Below are 27,562 nucleotides of genomic sequence, written 5' to 3'. Positions count from 1 at the left end.
GACCAACTTGGAGTCGTTTTACAATCCAAATAACATAACATTGAGATGGAGACGAGCCAAGAATGACTATCACTTTTCAGACCTGCACACATCCTCCTGCAGCCTAAATCGTCCCTGACAAGACGTTTATGTATTATTCTATCGGGTGGTAATTTTAGGGCCGTGTCGGGACGTGAGGTTTCAATACCAAGCGTGCTGTCAAAGTTGCATGACTACTGTCCAGAAGAGTGAGAGCTGAAACGTGGAGAAGAGAGGGGATGTTTGGATGAAGCCGCTGTCTCCGGGGTCAGCAGTGTTGCTGCAATAGAATCACCACCAGGGCTTGATGACCCGCTTTTAAAGGACCAACTGTCTGATTGATTGCACAGGATTTGATTTTTGCACACAATGCTGTCACTCTTTTGCTCTCACCTCGCTTTTCAATCCATCTTTGCAAAAATAGAAAACCTTCAAGCTCACTTATTGTGAGCTTATAGATTGGCTATATTTGACAAGTCATTTGGCCTAGTATAGAGCTCCGGGGGCCTCCAGTTAATGAAGTATATTGTATACTGTAGGGGTTTAATGGTTAACTCCGAAAGTGTAAAAATAGAAATTAACACTCTAGAATTTGCTGTATTTGAAAATGGAAGTAAAAATATATCAGTATCAGTATCTGTAACAACACTCTGGAAGGGCTAAAGAAAAATAGGGATGAGAATTGGACAGTGTCCAAAATACCTGGAAAAGCAGAAGAAGACATAGATGATGGTGGTTGCCAGGTCAACGCTCTGCTTCCAGTCCTCCCTCAAGACCCTGGCGAGGGCTCCCAGGGCCGTCTCTGACCAGACACAAAGACAGGCAGAGGAGACCAGGTTAGAGGGAGAGGAGAAAGTAGAAAGGAGGAAGGAAGGAACATACAGTACACAGGATGTACAGAAAGGCTGTGTAGGGGAAGAGGGGAGGCAGTGGAGCCTAATCTATAGGAGCATGGGGGAATGCAATGAGGTCGGAGGCTCCCGGGGGCCTGTGAGCTATGGGTGATGCTCAACGTAAAGACGTGCGTCCCAGGGATCCTCTCGTCTTTCCAGGCTGACCCGGGGTCCTGCGGTTCACATGAACACTCGCCTCTTATCAAGATCCGACCACCTGATCCTCCACGACAGACAAAGTGTACAGCCGATGCGTTGTGACAGTTACAAATGAAGCCGCGCCATCGCACGACGGCCGCGATGGATGACGACTCCGTGCTGTTGTGAGAGAAAACAGCGGTGTTGTCACGGAAGGGAATAGGACTTTGGGCTAGGCAGAGGGATCTTGTGCATGGGATGGGGTGCTTAGAGAAAGAGAGGATGAACTCAAGTGACAGCACCCGGAGAGAAGACAGAGATAATTACCTAGCTCCATAAAATGAAAAACAACAAAAAAGGAAAATTAAATACACTCTACAAGATCAGCCGTGTCATTTTAAGTTTTCTTCAAATATACCGAAGTAGGACTGCATGGGTATATGGCTATGGCTTTTGACCTGTCAGCAGTAATATAGGGATTTTAGGTAAACTGAACTATTTTGCTCAGTCGAGGGTCCATTACCATTCAAATCCTTTTATCCGTTTGAGTTGAACTTTGTGGTTTTGGATCTAAATGAATGGCTCTGTATTGCCATGCAAGGTATCAACAACAGCTGCATTTAAAATGTTTAATACAGTTTGTAGTTCTGCATGATCATAGCCCTTGCCTAATTCTGTAATTAAATCCTGAAATGTGTGGATAAGAACGTGAATATGTGTGCAATCTTGCTCATCTTATGCTGTGATATGGTATTCCTCTGGCTCTCTGCAAGTTATTAGAAGGTTGTGTACTGAAATTGAGGATATATATTGTATATTAAATGTTATCTTTATATTAATCACATTAACCTTGGCATCCTTATTTTGGGCACTAGAGAGGTGCCCGTGGGGCCTCTACGGCGGGGCCCGTTGGGCACTGGCCTACTTGGAATGATGCAAGTTGGAAATGAATGCCCCACCCAGATATTATGTCTGTGTCCCTTTTTTTTTATTTATGGCTTTCGCCTTTATTTTATATTTTTGAGTGGTGCAAACCACTCCAACAACCAGCTTTGTCTGTACCCGTGTCTGTACCCGTGTACCTGTACTTGTGTGTACCTGTACGTGGGACCCAAAAAAATGAGCATGGTTACTATGGTCACTGACATTACGTCAGACCACAGCTGATCAGGCTATATAAGACCTTGCACCACTCAGTTCACACGGGTGTGATTTTTTATTTATGCAGGGACAGACAGTAGGCTGACAGGAAATGGGGAGAGAGATGGGGGGAAGACAGGCCGTCGGGATCATGTCAGAATGACGTCAGATTTCTGTATGTGTCTCTCTGTGTCCCTTTATTCCTATATATGGAGTTCTGTGTCAGCCATGCCCAAATATGGAGTGTTGGGATGTCAGAACAGGCCAGCTTGTGGAGTTCTGTGTCAGCCATGCCCAAATATGGAGTGTTGTGAGTCAATCCTGAGTAAAGCAGAGGAAGGTACCATTCTGCATGAGTTCCTCCAGGTTATCAGAGGTGCGAGCCAAATGGAGTATAAGGGTGGCTCCTCTGATCTTCTCTGGGATGTCTTCATAGAGCAGTTCCACGTAGTCGTCTATGTTGCAGATATTGGCCTCCTCATCCAGCTAGAGGAGGACACCATATATAAAACATTTGTAAACAACAACTCAGGGTGAGGAATACATTTCAGGGATAAAATATCGTTTGACCTCTATATCAATATTGTGACGATAATATCGTTTTGAGGACATTTGTACAGTACATGGTGTGTCTGCTTACAGCATTGTCAGAATGACAATATATTTTCTTTATTTTTAACAGCGCAAGTAGCTTATATATATGTCGGTATCTATAAGCATGCCATATAGCGCTTTCACTTCTGTGATTCTTACTAGTTGCCTAGTTTACTAGTCGACTAGTTGTTTAACTAGGCCTACCTATTGTGTAAAAAAATAAAAATGAAAATAAGTTGTTTAACTAAGCCTACCTATTATGTAAAAAAAAAAAGAATAATAGTTGTACATTTAAAAACTGTGTACATTGGTGACTATAACTATAATCTAACTGATCTTGAGGCCTACAAAAACGGGGGGGGGGGGAACAATTTTTTCTTATCAACTATAGTCAACTAGTAGGCTACCAACAAGGTCGACTAGTTGAATAGTCGACTAGTTGCTTAAAGCCCTAATGCCACATCATGATATTATGATATCCAAAATCCCTGACAATATCTACAGTAGTCTCATGATATCACAATATAATATTTATATATTGCCCAGCCCTATGTACAGTACTGCACTGTACTGTAAGCAGTCATAACGTGTACACATGTACTGTTACTGTATATGACGCACACACACATCCATTGATTTGATCTTGCTCTAGTACCTACCTCCATTCCTGCATATGTTGTGAGGTCTCTAGATGAGATCTGTTGCTTCTCTTGCTTGTCTATGAAAAGCACACATTTAAAAGGCATTAAAGTTAACAATACTATCTCCATAGCAATTAATTGTCAACAAACAGTCAAATCAGTCAGAACCTGTATTTATGCGAGGAGTGCATTAACCAATTCGATGCTCGAGGGGTACTACCCGGAAGACTTCATGAGCAACTTCCATTGAAATTAATAGTGGGAGGCGGGGCTGTCGCTCCAGGTCCGCTCTCTATCCTTTATAACTCTATGGTCTACTCTAGGGCATTCACTTCTAGTCATTTTTACTAGTTGACTAGTTGCCTAGTCGACTAGTTGTTTAACTACCTATTATGTAAAAAAAAAAAAAAAAAAAAAAAAAAAGAGAGAGAGGAAAAAAAAACATTTAAAAACTGTGTACATTGGTGACTATAACTATAATCTACCTGATTTTGAGGCCTACAAAATCGGGGGGGAAAAAACTAGTCAACTAGTACCAACAAGGTCGACTAGTGGATTTACTAGTCGACTAGTAAACTAGTCGACTAGTTGCTTAATGCCCTAGTCTACTCTATACAATATTTTGCCCTCTATACACAAACAGTCTTTGCTTACAGTTGCTGACCTACAAGTTCACATGTGTTGCGTTGCAAAGCGCTGTGAACTTGTGGATCTGCTATTTTCATTGAATGTCGTAACTGCAATGTTTTCTGTCAAAGGGCATAATACTGAAGTGCATCAGTAGTATTTTAAGCGTTGTAAACATTACCATGTGTGTGTTTGCGGTTCTGCAGGTAGAACAGAAGCTGCTCCACCTCAGGGAGTTTAGATGGGTGGATGAGCCTACATTCCTCCACCACCTTCCGGGCCAGTGAGGCTACATCCGTGCTGGCATGTAAGCTTTTCAGCCGAATGCTGAGAACAGTGTGCAGAAACAAAATAACAATAATAAAAATATTTGTACAAGGCAACATATCATCATCATCCATGCAGTACAGATGAACCAGAACCAACAACAATAGCCTATGCGCGTGACATCATCATTCATCATACCCGGAAGTTACGCATGAACGCCTACTGAGTGGCAAACTAGAAAAAGTGCTCTTCTGGGCACAGGTCTTCACTAGGAGGATAGGAGTGTGTGTGATGTTTGGCAAAATGCACTTAAGTAATATAAACATGTTTTTGTGTTGGTTTGTTTTTTGCAACAATTTTCTTCATTTTGTTGAGGAAATGCAGATCCAGATCACTCATATAGCATCTCTGAGGATAGAATTCTGGATGAGCAGGACATTTGCAGCATTTTGTACGAAACGGGCCACTCCTGAAAACTTGGGAAGGCAATTTTAGCCAATCAGTGTAAAATCAGAGAAATCCAACAGACTCGTCGTGATCACATGACTACAGAGATCATGTGTACCGATTTGCGTGAGATTTGGATGAAATCTGTGCGAATAGTATAAACAAATGTGTTTTGCAGAAATCGGCCTCATGGTGGTGCTATAACTGGGAGATGTGGAAAATGCAGGGGAGATGTTTTACCATGGCCTCTAGGGAGTGTGCATACAAAGTTGTACACATATCAATGCAGTTATACTGTAGGTAAAAACAGGAATTGCCCTGTTATAGCACCACCGTTAGGCTGATTTTGAAAAACAATTGTGGCATGTCATCCTCGGCCTAGTGGAAATGTACGTGTATAATTTCACGGAAATTGCACATTGTGTTTGTGATGTGACATTTTGTTCGAAACGGACCAATCATGCAAGCTTTGGAAGCCAATCTTAGCCAATCAGGATGGAATATGGGAAATGGTGCAGAGCCATGTTGATCACATGTCTATGGAGATAGTGTATACCGAATTGCGTAATGTATGGATAAAATGTGTACGAGTAATGTACAGAAATGTGTTTTGTCTAAATCGGATTCATGGTGGCGCTATAACAGGCCATTGTGGAAAATGTGGGGCAGAGGTTTGTCGTTGGCATCCAGGGAGTGTGTGTGCAAAATTTGGCATCGACCGGATTAACGGTGCCAGAGATTAGCAGGTAACGGACGGACGGACACACGGACGGACGGACGGAGTGCAAAACATACTCTCTCCCATGCCTTCGGCCTGGTGGAGACAAAACGACTTTCTGGCCTTGACAGCCCATACATCCAAACAGAAAAGTCCTTTCTGATTGCATTGAATGATAATGTGTGTGTGTGTGTGTGTGTGTGTGTGTGTGTGTGTGTGTGTGTGTGTGTGTGTGTGTGTGTGTGTGTGTGTGTGTGTGTGTGTGTGTGTGTGTGTGTGGTGTGTGTGTGTGTGTTCATGGCTGTCATGTTGGATACAGCAGTAAATCAAGTTGCGCAGCAGGTGCTCCGAGGCTTTGATTAGACAGCGGTCTGTTATAGAGCGGAGCGATTGACCAATCAGAATCAAGCATTCAACCAAGCCGTGTAATAATGTAAAATAATAATTGCTATAATACAGTACATCTATAAATGCACCAAGTCGTGTGTGTGTACGTCTGTAATCCACGTAACTCGAGAACCATTCGCCCCACCAACTTCAAATTTGACACACACGTTCCACACCACCACAGGGAGTGCTGTGCCCGGTGTCGAGTCTGTTAGATAGCCAGTTGTCCAGAACCAGCACAAAAGCCTCTGCCTGGGCTCTGGACCTGATCACCCTCTATATCTCCATATATGGAGCTGGCCTGTTCGTATTTGGGTATGCCTGACACAGAACTCCATATATAGGAATAAAGGGACACAGAGAGACAGATACATAAATCTCCATACAGTATATGGGCATAAAAGGGACAGATGGGCGGAACGGGTACTCTGACACGGGTATTGCATAGCCAGGTGGGGCATGGATCTCCAACTACCATCGTTACCGACTCTGTGCTCTACAGCCGGGCACCAGTCTAGCAATAATAGTAATAATGTATAATAATCTGCTATACAGTACATAATGTACGTAATAACTGTCTGGTATAGCAATACGGCCAGACTTTAATTTGCAACAATATCTTTTGTATATTTATAAATATTTGTATATATATATTTTCACAAACATTTTCTGACACTCCTTGCGCTCTCCGATCATGGGATCCCCCAGTTCTCCCAGGATAGTTGCTTCCACCTCATAGTGAACGACCAGAGCTCTCTCTGTCGGGTGGACGTCCAGGCTGCCTCCCTTCACCTTCCTGTAGATTAGTTCAGTCAGACATTATATTAAAATAATACAGCATATGTGTGACGCCCACTGTTGTGTGGTCACAACAAGTGGTGTATTTCATAGAGTAAAAAACGAACTTGTGATTGTGAACTTGTGAACTGATGTAGAGTGCTATAGGGATTAGCTTTAAGACTCTTTCCAGTTGTATGGTTGGGTTTAACTGGGTCCAGCATTAAAACAATTCATTCATACTATAACGGTTTAGTATATTATTTTGGTGCAGTCTCAAGGAAGCATAAGTCCTTTTGGTATAGTAGTGTGATTATACAAAAAAGTATTATTGTATTTAATTTATTGTTGTCGTGTGCCTATAAGATTAACCAGCATTAATCAGCAGGGTTTTATTAAGAAAGCTGTAGCAACTCATAATGTAATAACATTATGAGTTGCTACAAAGCTATTCCAAAGACATGTGTTAATGTGTATATTTGAGAAGGAGTAAACTAAGATGCATTGCATTGACAGGTTGGTGTTTATTGTTGTCATTAGGATGTGTGGGATTGTGAAAGATGGACATTCTAAAGAAATTTCATTTCTACATTACTATCAAATGGAAAATGTACATAATCATAGCAGGGCTGCAGAAATGTGTTTAATAAACTGATGTATTATTGTTTACAGAGAACTGAAAGAAAGCAACCATGCGTCTGAATGGTTACACATGGGTCACCTCATTGGGACCTGTTAGCTACAGTCGGTATACCGATTCATTAATGAAGATACTTTTCTGAACTGTGCTTTGCTCAAACTGTGCTTACTCTGTCTACAAACTGGTAATAACATTACATTGAACGGATGAGATGACCAGTCAGTGCCACACTGCTACAGTGGTGGATCCTCGCCTCGCCTGCCTCTGACTGAGACATAGCCTATCATGATTCAGCCCGTTCATTTCAATGGCCTGCTGCCAACAGCTGGGAACATTATCACATCAACAACAGCATCTCTCGACTCTCATCACAAACACCCGTCATTATTAGCCTACAGCTTTACACAACAACAGCGATCATTACCTTTTCAGATAGCGCGCCTCTTCCGCCTGTAATTTCTCCATATTAGACATGTAATAAAGCGCACATTGATGTTTTTAATGTCATCAAGACGCTGGATGTGCGGTACGTATAGCGGATCGTTTCTACTGTGCTGTTGCAGGGTTGCCAGGGCTGCGAGGATGACAGGATCCCAGCATGCAATATCAGCAAACAAACGGACAGGGGGAGACCTACTGCCATCTGTGGGCGTGGAGGTAAGAATATTGTCTAAATTAAAGCGTTATTGTGCCTTATCTTTATTTTAACTGCTACAGTATTCATTTGTGTATTTCAGGGCTAGGCAACTGGCACAGGGGGAGGGTGATCACTGGCACACTGACTGTAGCTCTGTCCCTGAGATGGGTATTTTGTAATATTTTATTTATTGCTTACCTTTCTGAAAATATGAATATTGTGAATGTATTTTAGTTTTTGGGTAACAAACTGTATTTTATTTGTATTTATTTTGTATGGTGTATAGCGCCATCTACAGTTCTGTGCTTTCATGAGACCCTAATGATCATCATTACAATCACCTGTTGGTTTTGGTCATGCCTTGTCTTGTCAAGTTGTCAGAACACAAACAGAGGCTGAGCTCTTCTGCCTCTCAACAAAATACAAAATCTAAGTTAAAAAGGAACAAAAACATCACTACTCCTAAAAGATTCTGTGCAGACGGCGTACACGGTATGTTTCCTGTAATTTTGTTTGTACGGTACAGTTATTGTCATTGCACTGTGTATTTGTGTTTATGTGGACATTTTAAAATGACAGCTTGACTGACAACAAGGACTTTCATGAATCATGACATATCAATTAATTGTTTTGAAAAAATATTATTTGTTTTGTGTTGCAGTTTTTCACATTGTCTGTCTAGTCTTGGGTATAAATAATAATTGGGCCCTTGTGATATCAGTTGGATGGTCTTATTCTGCCTCAGATGAAGACAGTTTAGGAGCGATTACACTGTCTGACTGACAGGTGTGAGAGTATAAGTTAAATTAAGTCCATTCACATCCTGCAAACTGAACTGTCTGAGGAGGGAGTCTGGGAGATAGGTAGCTCCTTTCGGAACCCTACGTTAAAGTTTCTGACATTTTGATGACTTTACGTAGGGTTCCTTATCATCGACTTCAAGCGACATGGGATGCAATCTGATTTACCCTGACTTACCCCTGTGCTGCGGTGTGGGTGTCACGCTGACATATTCCAAAAGAAGCATATGAACGCTATAGGAGACAACGAACCTTCTGACCCCCCCCGCGAACGGCTCAGAAGCCGTTAAGTATTTTTAATGTTTGTACGACCGTTTTGGCAGCTCTGAAATTCTCTCTTGTTGACATCCCATTGTACCGCCTCCAGCATCTCGGTTGGCTAGCTGCGCCTCCCTACGCGCCTCGTAGGCGCAGCTAGCCAACCGAGATGTCAACAAGGAGGGACCGAAGAGAGAATTTCAGAGCTGCCAAAACGGTCGTACAAACATTAAAAATACTTAACGGCTTCTGAGCCGTTCGCGGGGGGGGTCAGAAGGTTCGTTGTCTCCTATAGCGTTCATATGCTTCTTTTGGAATATGTCAGCGTGACACCCACACCGCAGCACAGGGGTAAATCAGGGTAAATCAGATTGCATCCCATGTCGCTTGAAGCCGGTGATTACTGAGCACTGTACTATCCAAAAATAATTTGCAGTTACACATAAAGCGTTAATTGGTTCAGATTTTTGGATTTATAAAGCTGTATAGGAAATTGTTGCCACTTCCACCACAGGCAATCAATGAATACCTTTAACCACTATATTAAAGGCACATATTTGCAACCACAATTTTAATGGCAAGTATATTTCAGCTTTAAGTCTAAAAATCTGAACTAACCCTTTAAGCAGGAAACCTGCAGGTTAAAATCCAGGGTAGAAGAGGAAAGTTCCATGCGGGCCTATAGTGCTGCTTTAAGTTATCAGACACGCCTGGATGTTATTGTAATGTGAATGTACTAGATGGTGTGCTGGTGGAGAGGGAGATCATCTGGATGTTATTGTAATGTGAATGTACTAGATGGTGTGCTGGTGGAGAGGGAGATCATCTGAAGTGGTAATATAAACATCTTCCGGAATTCCTTTCACAGTGTGAAGTCTGTGAACTGTAGTGAACTCGTACACAAATTCTGAACATTCGCCTGAAAAAGGTCTGATAAGAGTCTATTATATAATAGAGCTGTTTAATATACTTTTTTTGTTTGTTTTGTTTTTGGGTTTTTTACAAAGCAGATATTGCCAGACAACTGTTCAGCCTCTTTTAGCTTGCTGTGGTGCCACAGATTATTATGATGGATGTCCTGACTGCAAGGGTTAGTCACAGAGGTCATGAGGTTGTGTCAGTCAGTGCTGTCAGGGCCGTGTTACTATTGGAGTCTGGAAATGAATATGTTAACTGGGGTCTTCAGTTCACCTATTTGCATTGCATTACGCAAAGGATTGCAGGATTCAATTTCCTGTTTACACCTACTCTGATGGCAAATTACATAACTAAGTTTGATTACATAAATGTAGACTCGGTCTGTAATTTCAGCAGCTTGGATTTTCAGTAACTTTCCTTTTTTAACTTTAATAAAGTGTTCCATGTTATGTTCATATGGGTTGAATGTTAATGCTGCACTATTTAACTTTACTCTTCTTTGAACCCGGTTTTTCAGTGTAGAACTTGAATGTCTGAGCATATTTTAATGATCTAGTTATCAAAATGTATGTATTCGTCACACTGATTAAAGGGAAGAGTTGAATTTCCACTCTTTATGTATGTTATCGTCTCGTGTGGCCAGACTGTTGCCTCCCACAATTTTCGGACATTCGGATATTGTGGAATATAGTTGTCTGGCCACGCGAGACATCCTAAAAACACATATGTACCACTCTTAGAAGGAAATAAGGAGTATAAATGCAATAATAATAGTAATAGAATATGCTTAGTAGAGGTGCTGGGTTCAAAAGCAGATCTCCTAGATGCGCACTTCAGAAGCAGAGGCTATCCATATGAATGGCTAAAAAAGGCACGTGACAGATTTAGTGACTGTACACAGGAGGAAGTCCTACAATCAAAACTGGATGCCCCCTCAAGTAACGGTCCAACGGTTGCATTGTGCAATATTCAGCCCTTTGTAAGGAATTTGAGCGTGCTATAAAAACATTGGTACATCCTCAGCAGCGACCCCAAATTGGCAAGTACTTTTAAAGAAATGCCCAGGGTTGTTTACAAATGTCCTCCTAATATCAGACAAACTGTTGTTAAATCAGATCTCACTCCTATTTTGCCAGAATCCTCTTTTTTTTTTTACTCAAATCCCATTGGCAATTATAAATGCGGCCGTTGCACACAATGCAACTTCACCACAAAGAGCCACACCTTTACGCACTCACGGGTAAATACTTACATGGCACTATAACATGCACAACCAAAAATGTTATATCTGCTAAAATGCCCATGCGGTCTAGGATATGTTGGCAAGACCAACAGGGCGCTAAAGACACGCATTTCCAAGCATAGAAGCAGCATTCGCAACCAAGATCCTTAGAGCCCTGTTGCAATGCACTTCTTGTCTGCTACTGTGGCCACTCTCAGATATCAGCCTGGGACATGTGAAATGTCCCAGGCTGAGATCTGAATAGATTGCTGCTACAGCGTGAATCCTTTTGGATTTACACCTTAAACACGTCCCCAAAAGGAATGAACGGGACTTTCCCATCAGCCACGTTTTATTATTTATTTATTGTAACTATGATTTATCTTTGAATTATTGCCTAAGTAATAATACCTAATTATTTGAATCACTGTTTTATATAGATTCTAATAATTTCCATTTATGCTTATTCCACTGTTGTGGATTTGAAAAATGTGAAACACTGTATTTAATTGATTTGATGACCATGTTGTGTTGGTTCCACGCATTGACTTAAATGAGTGGATCACTCACATCTCGAGTTGGCTCGAAACGTTGTCAATAAAGTATAATGTTTGGAGCAGATGAGTGTGCAGGTTCTTTTCTCTCTTTTTCTGAGAACATAATTGGCTCACATGTTTTGATTACATTGCCTGTGCATGAGTTTGGCCCTGCTCCTGCAGAAACCATATAAGAGTACATCAGATGAAACATGGCTGTTTATCTTCTTGACCACATCATCACAGAGTGTGATTCCCAGCTGTCTAGTGCCAGGAAGGTGTAAGAGCAGACATCTTCATTGGAAATGACTAATCCTGATCTGCTATTACCAGCGATGACTGAACAGGAGTCATAGGAAGAAAGAAATGCCAAGCTTTCTCAAGAAGTGTGAACAATTGATGTGACTACAGTATGACAGGCCCCTAGTGGTTGTGGCCCTAAGCAACTCCTTATGCCAGCTAGTGGTTGGCCCTGAGTTAGTGTACATACCGTGGTGTATACAGGGCTAATTGGATAGCATTTTGGGACACTAAATCCTGTGTGTGTGTGTGTGTGTTGTGTGTAGCTGACTATCATCACCTATCATCGACACTGACCTCATCAAACCCTGGATAGTCATACATGGTTTGACATATCTGCATATATGGAGCCGGCCAGCAACACTACATCCGACGGTTTTGACCTCACTGAAACCAGATTAATAGTTTAACTCCTGCTTCTCAACTGTGCCGTATTAAGAAACTGTTGTTTCAGCGTGACCTCACCCTTTATTTTATTTATTTTTTAAGATTTGTTTTTGGCTTTTCTGCCTTTATTGACAGCCACAAGTATCAAGTGAAGATGGACAGGAAAGAGGGGGAGAGAGAAGGGGAGAGACATGCAGCAAATGTCATGAACGGTACTCGAACACGCGACAAGCTGTCAGGCCAAAGCCTATATGTGGCATGCGCCTGGACCACTTGGCCAGCGGGTGCCCCGACCTCACCCTTTAGGGCCACTTTAATGCCAAATTAAATCTACTTTTAACATGCGACAGTACCCTGATTTTGCCACTTTAGGCTCAAATGATTTAAAACAATTAATGATTTCAATTAAATTAGCCATTATTGTCTCAGAGGAGAAATTTGTCTTGGGCACCAAGCAAGAGACAGCGACATACATACATACATACATACATACATACAGTTCATAGTACACAAAATAATTATCCTAACCACAGTGTGCCAATATATCAAGAGGTTCAAGTATTACAGTATTGCACTCTCCCTTCATAAGGTCGTCCCCTTTTCCCCCCAATAGTTAGTTATCTGTTATTGAGTGCTTTGATTGACAGTGGAACAAAGGAGAATTTATATCTGTTGAGCTTACAGTATGGTGACCTGTACCGTCTGCCAGACGGCAGCAACTCATATTCTTTATGGAGCAGAGATTAAAATAGGGTGCATTTTGCATCCCAAAACGCAGTTTATAGTTATGGGACGCAATAAAACAACGACTTCTGCATCCACGGGATGCACTACAGTACTACTGTACTGTCTTCTTCTGTTTTCTGCATGAATATAACCACATTATAACCATATGAAATGGGAGTTAAATGCTGCAATTTGTAAAAATGGCAAAATATGACTCCTAATGTTGTTGAAGTGGGACTCATCTAAAAGACCATCCCTGCATCCCGGGACTCATTACATTAAAAACCTATTTACATCACTGATGGAGGATGTGGTTTTTAGAATTTGTGTTGTCTTTAATTATCAGTCAACCTGTACACAACCATTTATTTTGATCCAACTGGCATTCAAAAGTTGAAAACTATGTTCTGAACATTTGTATATTCAATGTGGTGTTGCACCTTGGTGTTCCCTTTCTGGAGGGTTTAAAACTATGTTCTGAACATTTGTATATTCAATGTGGGGTTGCACCTTGGTGTTCCCTTTCTGGAGGGTTTAAAACTATGTTCTGAACATGTGTATATTCAATGTGGGGTTGCACCTTGGTGTTCCCTTTCTGGAGGGTTTAAAACTATGTTCTGAACATTTGTATATTCAATGTGGGGTTGCACCTTGGGGTTCCCTTTCTGGAGGGTTTAAAAAATTACAAGCAGACTGGACAACGTCTTGTTTAGTGGGTCACACAAATCAATCATCTTTGTGTTACTGTTGAGTGTTCTCTCGTGTTTTATGTATGCTCCAGCGTACAACGGTGTTGCATGCCATAAATAGGTCAGCTATTTTTGGCCCTATATACTTAAAATGCGGTGTTGCCCCATTGTACAGTGTGCCACCCCCACGGTGGACCACCCCCAGTCACAACAGGTGTGACTCATCACCCTAAAAGTGAACTACAGTAAACAATACACATGCCATTGAAAACATTTTTTAAATGTTGTATGTTTGTATCAACATTTTAGTGTTTTACCGGTATATAAAATTGGTACCACTGGAAGAATTTGTTTTGCACTGTGATAATTTACTTATACATGTAGCTACTTTATACATGACCCTTTACACCACTTGAGCAAACTTCTACCATAGTCCAGCAGCCAGGGGCGTGGAGTGGGAAATTTGATATATATATATAGTTTTTTTATTGGCCTAAAACTATTGTCTATATACATTCATGAATCCACCTGCTGACCGGCTGTCATCATTGAGCAATTACTTTTATAGGGGGTTATATGTGACCATACCATTAACAACCACTTGCCCAATCTGCCCAAATGTGCTGACCTCATCACATTTGCATCACATTTGTGATGACGGCTATGTTTTTTGTACAAAACTAATGCTTGGAATGGATTCAGAATCATAAACTCCCTACACATGCTACTTAAAGCATAATGAAAAATTTGCCTTATATAGGTTGTTAATAGAGCGTCGCAGTCCCGCCCCCTACCATGGACCAGGAAATGAATCCCAATGCATTTTTCCCATAGACATTTCAGAAAGTATTTATTTAAAGACGGTTACGCCACGGACAAAGCCAACTCGAGTCGTGACAACTCATGACAACACAAACAATATTTTGGACCAAACAAATAATTACAAAGAAGAAAAACAACAAAAAAAGTGCTGTAACCTGCCGTTTGCTTCTTCTTTCTAATTATTTTTTTGGCCCCAAAAATTGTGTTTGTTGTCATGATTTGTCACGACTCGAGTTTGCTTTGTCCGCGGCGTAAACGTCTTTAAATAAATACTTTCTGAAATGTCTATGAGGAAAATGAACGGAGAATCATTTCCTGGTCCATGGTAGAGGGCGGGACTGCGACGCTCTATAGTATGGTCACATACCATTATATAGGCTGGTATGGTCACATATATCCCCCTATAAAGGAAATTGCGGACTACAAGATGGACATCCTGTGAGTGCAGCCCACAAGCAGCACTTGTGAGCTTCAGACAGCAGGGTTGCAGCACAACATAGGGAGACCACCTCCCTCCAACCACTATGCTAGTTACATTGTATTTAATGTATTAACATGCTATCGCCTACCATACAGATTGGTTAAAATAGCGTTTTATTCAGTAAAATAAGTTTCAGCTTTAAATGTCTTGGATCAATAGCTTCGCCAGTGGCAGATAGCTGATGTGAGTCCTAGAAAAATGTTTTTAAACTTGACCATGTATCAATTCCACCTAAGTCTTGTACAGGTAAGCGTTACGGAGGTAAATTCTGTAAAAAGAGTAGAGATTTACCACTTAAACCCAATTTTATAATTTGTCCTACTCCTACCATGGTGTCACAAAATATTTGTCAATAGGCTACAAGCTCACAGTGAATGTGTCTTGACGCGACACGTTGTGTGTTTGTAAATCCATCTTAAATACCCAATGTCCCAAAACATCGGGTCAAAAATGGTTTAAAAAAGCTAATTTGCAGGTTGAAAAGCTATTTCAACCTGCAAATTGTGAAATTTGACTCCAGAGAGTATCTGCTTGTGTAAGCACCATACAGTTCACCAAGTGATGTGTGACGTCACCGCTCTAAATTTACACCATGACTTGTTGAGAATACAATTTCAGTTGAGCGACAGAAATATAAGTCTTTGTGGTGATTGATTGAAAGAGAACTGACACTACATGCTCACGAGTTATATCTGAGGTCTGTCGTCCAGAAGTTAGTATCTTTGTTACAGAAATGCGAGTCTCGTGCATGCCATCTTCATTCTTCTGCTTAAAAAAGATTCTCCAACCCAAAGAGGTCAAGGCGATCATGCCTGGTATGTACAGTATGACCATGAACTGACAGATGAACAAAACGAACTGAATGAACTAGACCAAAAACTAAAAGCCGTGTGCAAATGTTAAACCAGTATTTATGGGTCAAATGTAAACACAATCAATCATTGTTGGAGAATAATGTGTGATATGCATTTTGCTGTGGACCCATATAGACAAGATTTGGTGCCAGGGACGCCCATACAATAATATAATGAAAATAATAAATAAAATAGGTATGTGTTTAAACTGTTTGCTGGGGGGACCCCCGCCTAGAATGACCCCTCGCTTTGAGATCCAGTGTTCTTATATATTCATTATCACAGTCGTTGCTAAGGCTAATCTGTCTTGGGTACTTATTCTGCCTAGTAACAGTAGAAACTAAACCTTAAGTTATGTTGAGCGAGCTTGCATGGGCATCCTTACTATAGATTCCTTGGAATGCATATCTTGCCTATAGAGAACAGCATGGCTGTAGCAGTATGTATACAAACATGATATCATGATGATGTTAATTATAGCAACGCTGTTTACGTAAATGCTGGAGGTCAGATGTATGGTTCTTACTGTATACGCTGCTGGTATTTGTGCATGGCCTAAAGCTCAGATGCCACACTGCATGCCTTTGTCTTAAAGGAGCTGACTAGTCACCCTTTCAATTGATTTTTTTTTACTCTCTCTCTTTCTGACTACCAAAGGCTACCTCAACCTACTATACTGGTTGAGGGGTGAAAAGCTTCCTCTCTTTCACCCCTCCCCAAGTCAACATCCCTGGCAGTGGCAGGTGATGTGAAAATGGGACCTTCTCAGCACCACCCAAAGTAAAGAATCTTTGCCTGATCGCCTTTCGTCAAGACTGCCAGTGACTTCTGAACAGGACACAGATAGCAACAGCTGGTGCAATAGGGTCCCACACAGACACACCGTCTGCTGCATGCTGTGGCTGAGTCACACACACTCTTAGTGTGGATAACTTCAGCTACTAAGCCAAAGGAGCCGCAAGGCCATATAGTCAATATGGAAGCTGCAGAGGTTTCAAATCCAGACAATAGCTCTGTGGAGTCTGAATACGTTGAAAAACCAGCCAACCTTTTGTTACAGGCTCAGCAAGCTCACCAAGTCATGAAAGACCGCTGGAAAGGGGCCGACGCTGAGATGGGTAAACACAGCATGTCCTTCCATCTGCAACACACGCTGAGGAATGAGTTCTTTGCCAGCTACCTTTACCTCTTGGAGAAGACTCCCATTGGTAAGAAGATGCATGGGCCAGTGTTTCACTTTATAATGTAAAAAAATCAAATTGTGGGGGTCAGTGGAAGCACTAGAATAACTGCATGGAAAGTTGTAGGATGTGTTGTCTTACAGTACCTGCTGTAAAGAAAGGCAAATCCACACAACAAGGAATGTTGTGTGGTAGCACACAGGCTAGATATTTTTGTTATTGTTGTTACCAATGGCAGTGGGAAATGCAACTCCATGATCATCATACATGTAGTCGAGTAGACTATCAGTATAGGTCCTGCCGCGTAAATATATTATGTCAATCATGTGTAGTGTAAATGTTACAGTATGTTTAATGTATAAGTATTGGAATTCTGCTAAATTAAGCTGCTTTAATGCAGCTAATTGTGTATCTATTGTGAAAATGAACTGTGCCTTGACATGCAGTAGATGGATACATAACAAGTGTAATGCTTAATCATGGTGTCGTCCACAGTATTGACTTGTGCTTTCGTTTGAAATGTACCCATTCTACTGTGAAATAAACATTTCAATGAATCAATCAATCACATCTCTGCAGGAAATAAATTATACTGAATGTTGATGGTGCATAGACTGATATCTTGATCACATATGACTCCAGAGATTATGTATACTGGTTAAATTTTTTGGACAACATTTGCAGGGGTTGTTTCAAAAGTGTGTTTTGAAGAAAACGCAAAATGAGAGAAAATCTTGTCTGGAAGTGGGCTATTATAGCACCACCATCTGGCCGGTTTGAAAAATGTGGGGTGGTGGTTCGTCCTTGGCCTACTGGGAGTGTGCGCTGTGCGTACAGAGTTTGACAGGTATCGGATGCGTGGCGCTGCACTCATGGTTTGTGTGACTTCATGCAAAACGGATCTCTCCCGCAAACTTTGAACCTGAATCATGGGAACATTTTGTATTTTGTACGACCTACAGTTTAAGAGTTATCTGCCAAACGGTGTATTGTCCTGTTAGAGCGCCACCATGAGGCCGATTGATGAATTTGGGGTGGAGATTCTACCTTGGCCTACTACAATGTGCATGCAAAGTGTCATGTTGATTGATCCAGCAATGCCAGAGTTTAGTTGCTCACAGAGACACTAGCTGATACATGTGACAACACACACACATGGACGGATATGAGCAAAAATACTGTATATGGTATAGTCTCCAATCTTCAGAGGTCCGGCCTGGTGAAGAGCAATCACTTTCGGACCATATAGATAGGTGTACTTGACATTGCCTATTTCACTTACAGTATTATGTAGAATTCAATTAATCTTTTATGTCTTCATGAGTGTTCAACCAGACATTGATGTAACCATTATGTTACTGGCAGATATAACACACATTGCAACTATACCCCTACAAACTGTTCAGATTTTTTTAACTTAAAGGACAACTTTAGTTTTTTTCAACCAAGGTTCATGTTTTAGGTTTTTATTAGAAAGTAAAAGATGAGTGTTAATTTCTTTTCATTTGCTGCTTGCTTTCGTTTTAGGGATTTTAGCTGTTTTTGACAGGGGGGCGGGGGCATTCGAGCATGGGGCTAAATATGTATTCTTTTACAAAATTTTATAGCGATTTTTTTTTTATTATTTACTATAGTCCTACTAGATCCCAAGAAATTGCATCTGGCCACAAAACATCAAGGGATCTACTGAATGTGTCAAACTGACATATTGAGCCTATGACAGTGTGGCTTCCCCCCAGTAGGCTACCTTCACATTCAGTAGATCCTGTGATCTTTTGTGGCAGGACTATAGTAAATAATAAAAAAAGAAATCGCTGTATGAAATACTTGTCATTAATATAGTGGTTGCAACTGTATTAATTGATTGCCCGAGTCCCGTGGTGGGAGTTCTGCTCTGGTTTTGGTTAAATATTAAGTAGTTCCGGTCATTTTGTGGGGGGAACAGGGGGCCACGCATTAAAAGTAAATTAATTCACGTAATTTGTATTGTTGACCTATTTCTAAAATATTAGTGCAACTTTCGTTCATTTCTTACCCCTCTATCACACAGAACTATGTTTTTTGTGTCCATATCACTACGCCCAAAAAATAGTTCCATGTGATAGAGGGGTCAAAGTTGAACGAAAGTTGTGCAAATATTTATATAGGTCATATAGGTCAACAATACAAATTACGTTAGTTTTGTGAATTAATTTACTTCTACTGCGTGGCCCCAGTGCTCTCCACAAAATGACTGGAACTACTTAATATTGACCAAAACCAGAACAGAACATCCACCACGGGACTCGGGCAATCAATTAATACAGTTGCAACCACTATATTAAACTAGTATTTCATAAAGTTTAAGTTAAAAAAATCTGAACTATCCCTTTAATGAACAATAGGAGCAAACAATATTTGTTAGAGTTTATTCTTTAATTGGACATCACAAAGTAATCTTGTTCAAACAGAAGGTCAGAAGTCAATCTCGCCAACCCATGCAGCTTCGAGAGGTTAAAGGGATAGTGTCATCATCACATCTTTGGCAAAGAAGTGCCAGACACACACTCTCACACGTTTCCCTGCTTCGTGGTCTTTCTCTGCGCTTCTATATTTAGCAAGGCTCTCCCTCTGAGAGCCCTGCTATGAGGTCACACGACTGCAGTCCCTCTAGTGCCTATCTTGTATCAAAATCTACTCTCTGTGCCAAAAGACACCTTGAGATATTTCATGATGAGGGGGCTGAAATGGAAAATGCTTTAATACTTGATTGCCTGGAGGCGTCAAAATCCCCTTCTTGTATTTTTGCCTTGTCCATTATGTTTATAGAGCTGAGGAGCCATGGTTAAAATGAATGCATTCCGTCATGGATTCTGCCACTGCACATCCTTGACGAGCAAACACATGTTCCCTGTGACACCCTGTCTCCTTACACACACACACACTTCATAAGAGTATGGATCATAGCATCTTGTCAACTTCACAATAAATATAACCTTTTCTCTGCAGTGACCTAAACAGGAATGGTCAACAGTGAGGATGAATATCACTAGCTGCCTTCCGTCATAACAGCTGATCAGAGGGTTAGAATGACAAAATACTCCCTTATCTGCAAGTTGATATGTCATTATCATTCTACATCTCTGATGAGATGGTAAACACTGATCATAACTTCATAACTATGGCACCCCAGTGCCATAAAATAATATGAATGTTGTTCAAGGCCTGGGGAAGGTTATTTTCAACATGCACAGATGATTCATTACTGTTACCCTACACCCCCACAATCATGTTCTGTATACATTTGTCTCCTCTTCTTCCTAACAATTAAACTGTCTGTCTTTCTGCCAACAGTCAAGCTGTTTCCAGTCACCTGCGAGTACATCAAGGGTGAGAAACAGTTCTACTACCGCGCTCAGAAGTTCTACGAGGATGTGCCTGCCTCAGAGGAGGGCATGATGGGAGATTTTGTGGAGATCTCCCACGTTGATCTGGAAGGGTCCAGGCAGTTTCTGAGCAGGTTTGTGGTGAGTTTAAAGCAGGGGTAACATTCCTAAAAGAATGTTTTCAATGCATCAAAGCACTAAAATACAATAAGAGAGTGTCTCCCTCTTTCCTCATGCACACGTGCTGCTGTGGCATTTCACTACTCTACTGTATATCCATATCAATGTCCACTGTATCATTCAACACAAAGATCAAATATCATCTGCATGGAGGCCTCAATATAGCTCTGCCAGTAGCATGTCTGCAGGGTTATATAGAGAAGGTTAGTGTTGTAGGTCATAGATGCAAAATGAAGAAAAAGCTCTTTCCTAAACAAATTGGAACTGAAACACTATAACACTTAAACCTAAATGGGCACTCGCTCCTGATTGGCTGAAATTGGCAACCCACCTGAAAATGTATTTTCTGTCTTATTAAAGAGCTGGAGATATGGGGAGACCCCCTGAACAAACACTCTATAGCAATGATTACTATCAGAATAGTGCTAAACCTTTTAACCAAAAAGATATCACTTACACTTAAGTAATTTTGATCATGTTCACCACAACGTGGGTATTATTAACATAACATTCTGTATCCATTTATTATAGCAATAAGACATAAGAGATACCTGTTGGAAATGTAGCCAATTACCGCTCGTAATTCCAATGGCGCATTAGTCCAACAATGTGGTGTGCGGTTAGGGTTAAATGACGCTGACCATACTTGTGGGGGGATTTCTAGGGGGATATAGTTCCAATGAGTAATAATCTTGTATTCTGTGGAATACGGAGACACCCATGCATTCTCTGTGATTAAGCGAGCATGAGCGCACATTATTTTATATAAAAAACATTCAGTAATGTACGTCATAGCTAACTACAACAGTTTTATAACGTGTGTGTGCGGCGTCGTGCATCTGTGTGTGGTGGCGGTGCATATGCTTGTGTGTGAATGTAGGTTACTGGGCATTATGGGAATCATGCCAATTCAGAATGTGTTTTGGCCTAGACAGCAGGTTATTTATAGGGTCACTCACTTCTATGAGACACCTAATTATAAGCTACTAGCATCTGGATGTTAAAAGGAAAGGAAATGCATGTTGTTGTGCTGTGTCTGGTGCGAAGCCTAGCCTCTAATGCTAATGTAAACACAAGCAGACCAAATTTAAAACTGTTCCAATGACAAAATATCGGGAGTATCGTGTTCACAATCCACATGCCCAGTGCCTGGAGATTGGCACCTCTCTGTCCTGAAATACTGTTGCATCTGTCCATCATTGTGACCTTGACACAAGTTGACAGCTTCAGACACTAATTAGAACCATACATGCACGCTCGTTGCAGCACACATGTTACAACAGAGAACCTTGCAAGGCCTTCTGTAATCCCATTCCAGTCAAGGGGTTTCTAGTTTGTGGATATTCGTCCCAGTCATCAGCATATCATCTGACATGTCAAACAACAACATACAATCTTGATGAGATGATCCTTTGAAATGGTACACAGTGTTGCACTACAAGGTTTGAGTTGTCTCCCCAGGCACAGGTCCACCTGTTTTCTAGAGACATCATGTCCTCATCGTGTGTGTGTGTGTGTGTGTGTGTGTGTGTGTGTGTGTGTGTGTGTGTGTGTGTGTGCGTGTCTGTGTCCGCTGCTGGGGTATGTGTATACGATGTATTAATTCTTTCTCTGCCGCTAGCTGTTAGCATAAATTAAGTTAGCCTATGCCACCATCCGCGTTCACTTTAAGAGAAGGAGTTTGACACGGATCATGTGTGGCATTGCGGCAAAGTAAAAACATGCATATTGTTGGATGCATGCACTTGCATATAGTAAACATTGTGTGGGTGAAATGCCTGCATGTCATGGTAGGATTGCGTTAATTAAAATCTATACTCGGCGTCGGCGTATATGTGTTGATAATGTGTTTTTAGATGAGGTGTTGTAATACTGGAGCTGTTGGCCTATAGACCAGATTAACACAGTGTGGCGCCCTTCAATGACTACACTTTATGTAACCTCGCATCACTATAGGCTGTAAGGCCGGTATTTATTTAAAAACTGAGCGGTGTGATCTGGTTTAGAAAAAGGTGTGGTGTGTTCCGGTTGGCATTGCATTGTTTTTGTTCCCCACATAATGTAAATCAATTATTTTAGTCTCGCTAGTCAAGCTACGAGTTAGCAAACAATTATTATACCAAAATACCAAACTAAGAAGAAATATTAAAAGGGGCATTCCCCTAGTTCAATTTTTTGACTGCGGTTTAAAGACCATAGATTTACAAACGTATAGCTTAAGGACAGGCTCACCACACACAGTGTCCCAAACCGGGTAATGCGACAAAACGAGAGTCCACATACGATCTGCCCCACTCGACCAATCACTTTCCGGATTGCCATCACAAACGAGTACTGTATACAGTACACTACAACATAGCTAGACTATGCTGTATTGTGGGCTAGTTGCACACCATAGTCTTGCAGACATTATGTGTATGTGTGCGTTTGTGGTTGTATGAGTGGGCGCAGTGGTGCATGTGGATACGCTGAAGTGCAGTACAGTATACCAAAAACATGCAGAGAATCCACAAATCATGAAATCCTTCTTCATCAGAAAGTAGTCAACTACATATCGTGTTCTACAAACTTCACCATGGCTGCCTTCTATTGGTTCCTAGCTCCTTAACCTGACATCTCCATTAAAAATGAGCACGGTGGGGAGATTTAGAGTGCATCCAGGTTAAACTGAAGTACATGCGCACGGCGCAATATGGCAGTAATTCACCCAAACCAGGAAGCCACCTCTAACAAGCATAGAGTTCCTCAGGGCCCCATCTTTCATACAATCACACAATGGGGCCCCTGACCCCCCCCCCCCCCCCCCCCCCCTTACTCCAGGGGGGATGAAGTGAAGTCAGAATACAAAATGAAGAGGGAGTAAAAGCAATGTGATTCAAGTTATGCATCTTTTTGTTCTCTCATGTTAAAGTTCACGGTTCCTTGCCCTGAGGTAGTGTAGGCGTGCCTGTTGGTGCTCTGCTCTTTGAACTACGGGAGGTCAGACATCTGGCAAGATAGAAAATAAAGAATCAGGCCTTTTGATAACTTACAGTTATTGTAATAACATGCAGCATGAAAATTGACATTTCAATGTACTTTTCATGTGGGCACCATATACGTGTACACATGGTATATGGTATTTATCCTTGGAAATGTTTTATCTCCAGCACTTTTGAATGTGTAACATACAGCCCCCTTCTGTTCCTGGACTCCTATAGGCTCCTATTGGTAAGGCAGGCACACACTGCGCCCTGGACTGCGGCTGTGGCATCGGCCGCGTGTCAAAAGGTGTCCTCCTGCCTGTGTTCGAGAAAATGGAGATGGCGGACATGATGGAGCACTTCCTGCTCCATGCACACGAGGAGTACCTCGGCGATGACGCCGACCGCATCGAGAGCTACTACTGCTACAGTCTGCAGGAGTGGACGCCGCCTAAAAAGAGATACGACGTCATTTGGATTCAGTGGGTCGCATGTAAGTCTGTGAAGCATTTGTTATGTCAAGTACAGCGTCTTCGTGTGCACATTTTTCATTGTGCCGATGACGTGCATTTGAACCTCTGAGAAAGAGAGCACAATAAGTGTACACACGTGTGCCTGAGTGCCTGAGGGGGCGACTGTGGCTCAAGAGGTAGAGCAAGAAGTCGTCCAATGATCCATGGGTCGGCGGTTCGAATCCCGGCTCCTCTGTCTACATGTCGAAGTGTCCTTGGGCAAGACACTGAACCCCAAATTGCTCCCGATGTGCTGGTTGGTACCTTGCATGGCTTCCGCCGCAATCGGTGTATGAATGTGTGTGTGAATGGGTGAATGTAATGCACATTGCACAATCTATGTAAAGCACCTTATAAATATGCACTATATAAATGCACCATTTACCATTATTTATGAGTGCATTTTAGATACAGTATACTGTACATCTTTCCAATGTTTACATATAATTTCAGCTCAGAGGTGGTCTTTTTCTATGAGGGCATATATTTATATACAGGTGAGTGTGGAACTACGGAACTATACATTGCAGCTATATGATATAGCTTCAAGCCTACTGAACCTCAGAGTTGCTGCCAGCAGTCGATGCCAATGTGAAAGGGTGGAAGACTGGAAGTCCTGACTTACTGCCCGAACCCACATGTCTTATTTTAGACGATACTAGCATTTATTTCTCCTTTTCCTGAAATGAATGAGTGCTCAGAGGCAGGATATTCCAGGTAGTGCCTTTCTTGCCTCATTTGACTTCATCCTAACCCTCCGCCTCCATCCCCTCTCTTCATTTCCTCCTCCTCTCCTCTCAGACAGTCACATGCCCCTCATTTCACAGAGTGAACCCTGTCACACTTTCACCAAGCAAAAGAAAACCTGGGCATACAGTACTTTATTAAAAAGGCACATACTGTGTATCACCATGACATATTTTACAAAGCCTGCTGCTACAGTTCAGATCTGATTATTAGTTATAATATAACTATGAATTATTATAACTATTATTATTGTGAATAATAATTCACAAGTTGTGAAGGTTTTCTTGTTGGGGTTTATGTGCTATAGCTAGATTGTGATTTCCTTTAGTTACATTGTGATTTTGTTTTTAATTCATTTTTAATTTGTTTGGCTAGTTGGTCATGCTTTGACCCTGTCTCCCCAGGCCACCTAACTGATAAGGACCTGATGAACTTCCTGTTCCGCTGCAAGAAGAGCCTGCGTCCCAACGGTGTCATCATCCTTAAGGACAACATGGCCCGACAGGGCTGCAAACTGGACTCTGTTGATAGCAGCATCATCCGTCACCTGGACATCATGCGGAGCATCATCGCCAAGGCCGGCCTGGAGGTGCTGGCCGTCGAGAGGCAGTTGGGCTTACCGGAAGTCATGGTTCCCGTCTGGATGATCGCCATGGTGCCGGTGCCGGAGAAGGAGAAGGAGAAGAAGTGAAGGAGATCATCAAGTCAGGAGTTATAGGATATTGCACTGTAGAAATATAATAGTAGGTCATCATTGGCTCCAACTGAAGGCAATTAAAAGGGAAATTCACACTAAAACAGATTTTACATTTTATACCGTTAAAGCCTAAGATGCCATACCGTACCATACCATATGATATCATGCCATATTATGTTATTACTATTAGAGTGGGCAGCATACTTCTTGCGGAAACAAGAGACATGATTGCGGAGAAAACGAACACACGGATTCCCTCGCCGAATATTTCTTTCTTGCGAAAACCACATTGAGTATAAAACGATTTTGTCCGCAGAGAACTTCTTCGGTATCGGCATGCCAAAAAAGATTTGACTTCTTTTGAAGTATACTGCCCAGATTATTGATGTCAGAGAACAGACAAAGCCTGGACTGCCTGAGTTATTTCTTTTTTCTTTTTTACTCTGAGAGGCCATTGTTCATGGTTTCAGAATAGTACTGAAGTGTACCATTCTGGCTTAAGTACGATTTCCTCTTTAAACTAAATATTTTCTTTTAGTTTTTAAGTAAAACCAAAATGTTTTACTGTGAATAACAGATCATTTATAATTTATGTATATTTTTGTATTCTCATTACATAACAAATCCTTCTGTGCATTTAATTTCATATAAATCAATAAGAATCATGTTAGATGCACGTAAAACCTTGTTACTTATATTGCTGACTTTGTTTTTTGGAGGGGGTGTACACACTATTTTGTGTGTGTAGCCTCGGGTACTTTATGTGTACTTTGCATGTATTATTTTTGCATTCATTGAGTGACTGTTATAACAGAAATAGTTAATTTACAAGCTCACGTCAAGCTTGTGCTATTTTCATTAGGTGACATTGGCGCACAACTAAGTATAAATCGAGCTTCGCTTCTAGTTGGTCAGCTGTACATAATCATGTTTTACATAAGCACAGTATGTATTATATCTTTGCCTGTAAAATTGCAAATTCATAGACATAGTCCTTTTTATATTATCTGTACTTAATGTGTGGTACAGTTTTAGATGACAAGATTTTAATCAGCTGATACGCAAAGATGTCGTATAGGCTATGTTGCAGTATTTCTCAACTGTAGAAACTCCCGATATTTTTTTGTAAACCAGAAAGGCTTTGGAGCACGAGTCGTTGGAACAATGACAGTACAATTTGGTGGATGATATATTTGATTTAATTAAATTCAACTGAAGAAGTCTCTCTTAACTGGTGACATTGTCTTTCAATTTCAAGGCTTGGCTCACAACGAATGAGGCTCTACAAAATGTCTTGCCAACTCAGCAAGCATATGGATCTAGTTTTATGATTTTTGAAATGTTCTTTCATAGATGATGTTTCTCATCTTGTGTTCCAAACAAAGGCTAATAGGATTTAAGATGGGTAATCACCATTGGCCATTATAATCAAGGCAGGAACATAAATACTGACCACTTTTCTCCAAATATTCCTACAGTTCGGCCCATCCACATCCCTGACGACTACTACACTGCAATCGTCCACAGAGAGAACTAAAAAACATAAGATAATTGAGATCCTCTCAAATGGTTATGATAATTGTCCTAAGTATTATTATTTTCTTCAAACTAACAGTAGAAGCAGCACATTGTTTAGGTTAATGACTTTCAGCTGGGCCCCTGAGGTGGATGGGAGGTGATTATTTCCTGGTTTTGACAGACAGTGCCTGCTTTCATATCTGCCTTGGCTCCAGTTCAGGCCTGTCAGATGTTGTCTGCATAAAACACATCCAGGAGTCGCCTCAAATATTCAGCATTTGCGTGCGTAAGCGCTCGACGGGAATGGTGGGCCCGGACCCTAGGAGAGTGGAGCGCAGTTGTTCCTCCCTGAGCTTTTATGAAAGGATAGTTTGTCAATGAGTGGCCTCTGAAAAAGTACAAAATCATCAAAGTGCTGAAGGCACGATGGCGTGAGATGATCTCTGCGGCACGTTGCTCTCGTCAGAATGAGTCTTTTGAGA

The 27,562-nt window shown here is 41.3% G+C and overlaps 2 protein-coding genes across 4 annotated transcripts in view; one reads left to right on the top strand and one right to left on the bottom strand.

Moving 5' to 3' along the window:
- kifap3a (kinesin-associated protein 3a) overlaps nucleotides 1-7,853 on the bottom strand; it is a 35,967-nt gene extending 28,114 nt beyond the window's left edge. The window contains exons 1-6 of the mRNA XM_079505781.1: nucleotides 7,712-7,853; nucleotides 6,535-6,666; nucleotides 4,233-4,378; nucleotides 3,443-3,501; nucleotides 2,534-2,675; nucleotides 721-820 (exon numbers count right to left, since the gene is read on the bottom strand). Coding sequence (XP_079361907.1) covers nucleotides 721-820; nucleotides 2,534-2,675; nucleotides 3,443-3,501; nucleotides 4,233-4,378; nucleotides 6,535-6,666; nucleotides 7,712-7,761 — 629 coding nt within the window. The 5' untranslated portion in view covers nucleotides 7,762-7,853. The remainder of the gene's footprint in view (nucleotides 1-720; nucleotides 821-2,533; nucleotides 2,676-3,442; nucleotides 3,502-4,232; nucleotides 4,379-6,534; nucleotides 6,667-7,711) is intronic.
- A 436-nt stretch (nucleotides 7,854-8,289) lies between these two features.
- Nucleotides 8,290-26,787, top strand: ntmt2 (N-terminal Xaa-Pro-Lys N-methyltransferase). Of its 3 annotated transcripts, none has more exons than XM_079505009.1 (5): nucleotides 8,290-8,416; nucleotides 16,575-17,125; nucleotides 20,432-20,601; nucleotides 23,844-24,099; nucleotides 25,270-26,787. In XM_079505009.1, exons 2-5 carry the CDS (start codon nucleotides 16,894-16,896, stop codon nucleotides 25,554-25,556), a joined length of 945 nt encoding a protein of 314 aa, XP_079361135.1. In that variant the 5' UTR covers nucleotides 8,290-8,416; nucleotides 16,575-16,893; the 3' UTR covers nucleotides 25,557-26,787. The 3 variants fall into 3 exon arrangements, with proteins under 3 accessions (XP_079361135.1, XP_079361134.1, XP_079361136.1); XM_079505008.1 differs by having other exon boundaries at nucleotides 20,432-20,604; XM_079505010.1 differs by having other exon boundaries at nucleotides 8,308-8,416; nucleotides 16,978-17,125; nucleotides 20,432-20,604.
- Nucleotides 26,788-27,562: the final 775 nt, after the last annotated feature.

Source organism: Electrona antarctica, assembly GCF_951216825.1.
Source record: "Electrona antarctica genome assembly, chromosome: 7".
Classification (NCBI taxonomy): Eukaryota; Metazoa; Chordata; class Actinopteri; order Myctophiformes; family Myctophidae; genus Electrona; species Electrona antarctica.
Note: the sequence above shows the minus strand (reverse complement) of the source record. Positions and strands in the feature narration are given on the sequence as shown.